The sequence below is a fragment of the Gossypium raimondii genome, chromosome 10, assembly GCF_025698545.1.
Source record: "Gossypium raimondii isolate GPD5lz chromosome 10, ASM2569854v1, whole genome shotgun sequence".
Classification (NCBI taxonomy): domain Eukaryota; kingdom Viridiplantae; phylum Streptophyta; class Magnoliopsida; order Malvales; family Malvaceae; genus Gossypium; species Gossypium raimondii.
Genome location: NC_068574.1, coordinates 47,578,997 through 47,581,300, shown reverse-complemented (window position 1 = coordinate 47,581,300; position 2,304 = coordinate 47,578,997). Strand labels below are relative to the sequence as shown.

At 33.6% G+C, this 2,304-nt stretch overlaps 1 protein-coding gene across 1 annotated transcript; it reads right to left on the bottom strand.

Moving 5' to 3' along the window:
- Positions 1-320: 320 nt before the first annotated feature.
- LOC105775540 (uncharacterized) lies at positions 321-1,340 on the bottom strand. Its single transcript, XM_012598051.1, has one exon. The coding sequence runs from the start codon at positions 1,338-1,340 to the stop codon at positions 321-323; it is 1,020 nt and encodes a 339-aa protein (XP_012453505.1).
- Positions 1,341-2,304: the final 964 nt, after the last annotated feature.

The following is a 2,304-nucleotide window of genomic DNA, read 5'->3' as shown; positions in this document are numbered from 1 at the left end:
GATGATATGAAGTATTAAAACTATTAAAGAGTAAATTTAGAAATAAAATAGTTTTGAACAACACCAGTTGTGTAATTTTGAAAAATCACCAAAAATGGTGGAAATTGAATTAGGGGTTTCATGAGATATGAAATTAAATCTGAATGAGTCTATTTTCACATAAATGAAACAGAATAAGCAAAAGAGTTAAATATTTTGAGATATTTGAATTTTAGTGAGACAGGGTCAGAATGATTTTGAAATCCCCTATTCCAACTTTGTAAAATCATTAAAAATTGTACAAAAAGAGTTATGGTTTGTAATTTACATGATTAAATTTCTCAATGTCGCCTACCACACTGTTGACACTCAGGTCTGTTATGCCCTATATTGCCCACACTTGCCTTTGAAGTAGCTTTAGCTTTAGCACCTGAATATGACTTCCCACGGTCTCTATGTGAATACCCAGCTAAAACAGTTAATCGTGGATTCGTCTCTTTAAACTCCTTTAATTGGGATTGAAATGTATTACTCATTGGCCTTTTTCTTACATTTCGAGCCTCAATCTCAGCTTTTCTCTTTTCTTTATTCAGTTTTTCGGCCTTGCAAGCTCGATTAAACAGTACCACAAATTTTTTCAGTTCTAAAATCCCAACGAACAATATGATATATTCGTTTAACCCATCTTCAAATCTTTTACACATGATAGCCTCTGTGGACACACACTCTTGAGCATATTTACTGAGTCTAACAAGCTCTCTTTCATATTCTGCCATAGACATTCGGCCATGCTTCAATTCGAGAAACTTTTTGCATTTTTTATCAATAAACCGTTGGCTTATGTACTTCTTTCTGAATTCTTCTTGGAAGAAATCCCATGTAACTCTTTCTTTCGGAACCACAGATACTAGTGTTTTCCACCAACGATATGCTGAATCCTTCAGTAAAGATATAGCACATTTCAAACACTCTTTGGGAGTACATGATAACTCATCAAATACCCAGATAGAATTTTCAAGCCAAAACTCTGCCTTCTCGGGATCATCATCTATATTAGCCCTGAAATCTTCAGCCCCTTGCTTTCGGATTTTATCAACTGGAGGTTTACTCAATCTTACCAAATCAACACCTTGTGGAGCTACGGGAACCGGTTGGGGAATAGGAGGGGGTGGAGGAGGTTGAACATTCGGATTTGCTCGAACAAATTTTGTATACCAATTATTCATCATATAAAGGAAGGCTTCTCGAGCCCCATCACCCTGACTATGTGTTTCAGGTCTACTTTCCTCAGGTACGGTCCCTTGCGCGAGAGCCGGCGTATTACTCTCTACATCATCTGTTACAGCTTGGTCGGGATCCATTTACTATATAAAAACACAATTTAAATTGTCAGAAATCATCACACTATCACAATATATCTATGGCATGTATAGATAGACTTTCACACACATTATATTAATCCGAGAACTGACTAAACCATAGCTCTGATACCACTAAAATATAACACCCCTTACCCGTGTTCCTCGGTAGAACAGAGTATGAGTATTACTAGAACACAAACACTTGTTATCGTTCCAACTGAGATTTTTTTTTTATGAAAATTTTGACATAATCCCCTTTATAAATATGTAACCTCACCTGCAAATTTTCAGATCGTAACCCAGTCAATTCCAATGTTTCAACCAACATTTATATTCTCAAATATATTTAAATCATACTTAACATTTTAACTATCATCATTAACATTGTATAAAATAATTTATCAAATAACATATACTAACATTTAGGCTAAATACTTTGTAATATATAACATCAAAATCAAGTCTTCTATACATGCCATAATTTAGAAATATTGATTACAAAATACCAAAAGTTGTGGATAGTGTAGATGAGTTCCCGACTATTTCTGAATTTCGAGCTGAACTGGTAACACTATAAAACAAGGGAAAAGTAAGAGGAGTAAGCATATAGCTTAGTAAGTAAGTATGTAAATAATAAACAAGCTTTTAGCATGTTTCCATAGATAATATAATCTTAATCACACATAAATTCACTATTTATTCAAGTTCCAGCAAGTTATTTATTCGCATCATAGTCACTAAATTATTTTTATCTGGAGCTATGGAACTCCAAATTAAGCTCTATAAATTTTCCCTGAAACTAGACTCATATATATTCTTACCATAAAATTTTCAGAATTTTTGGTTTAGCCCATTAGTACAGTTTATTCTTTAACGTTTCTCCTATTTCACTGCTCGATAGCTCTGACCCCTCTTCACTAAAAAATAATTATCTCTTTGTACAGAATTCAAATGATGTTTCTAT

Bases quoted from the DNA above. Each gene is read 5' to 3' on its own strand.
- LOC105775540 (XM_012598051.1), bottom strand. From the start codon at position 1,340: ATGGATCCCGACCAAGCTGTAACAGATGATGTAGAGAGTAATACGCCG.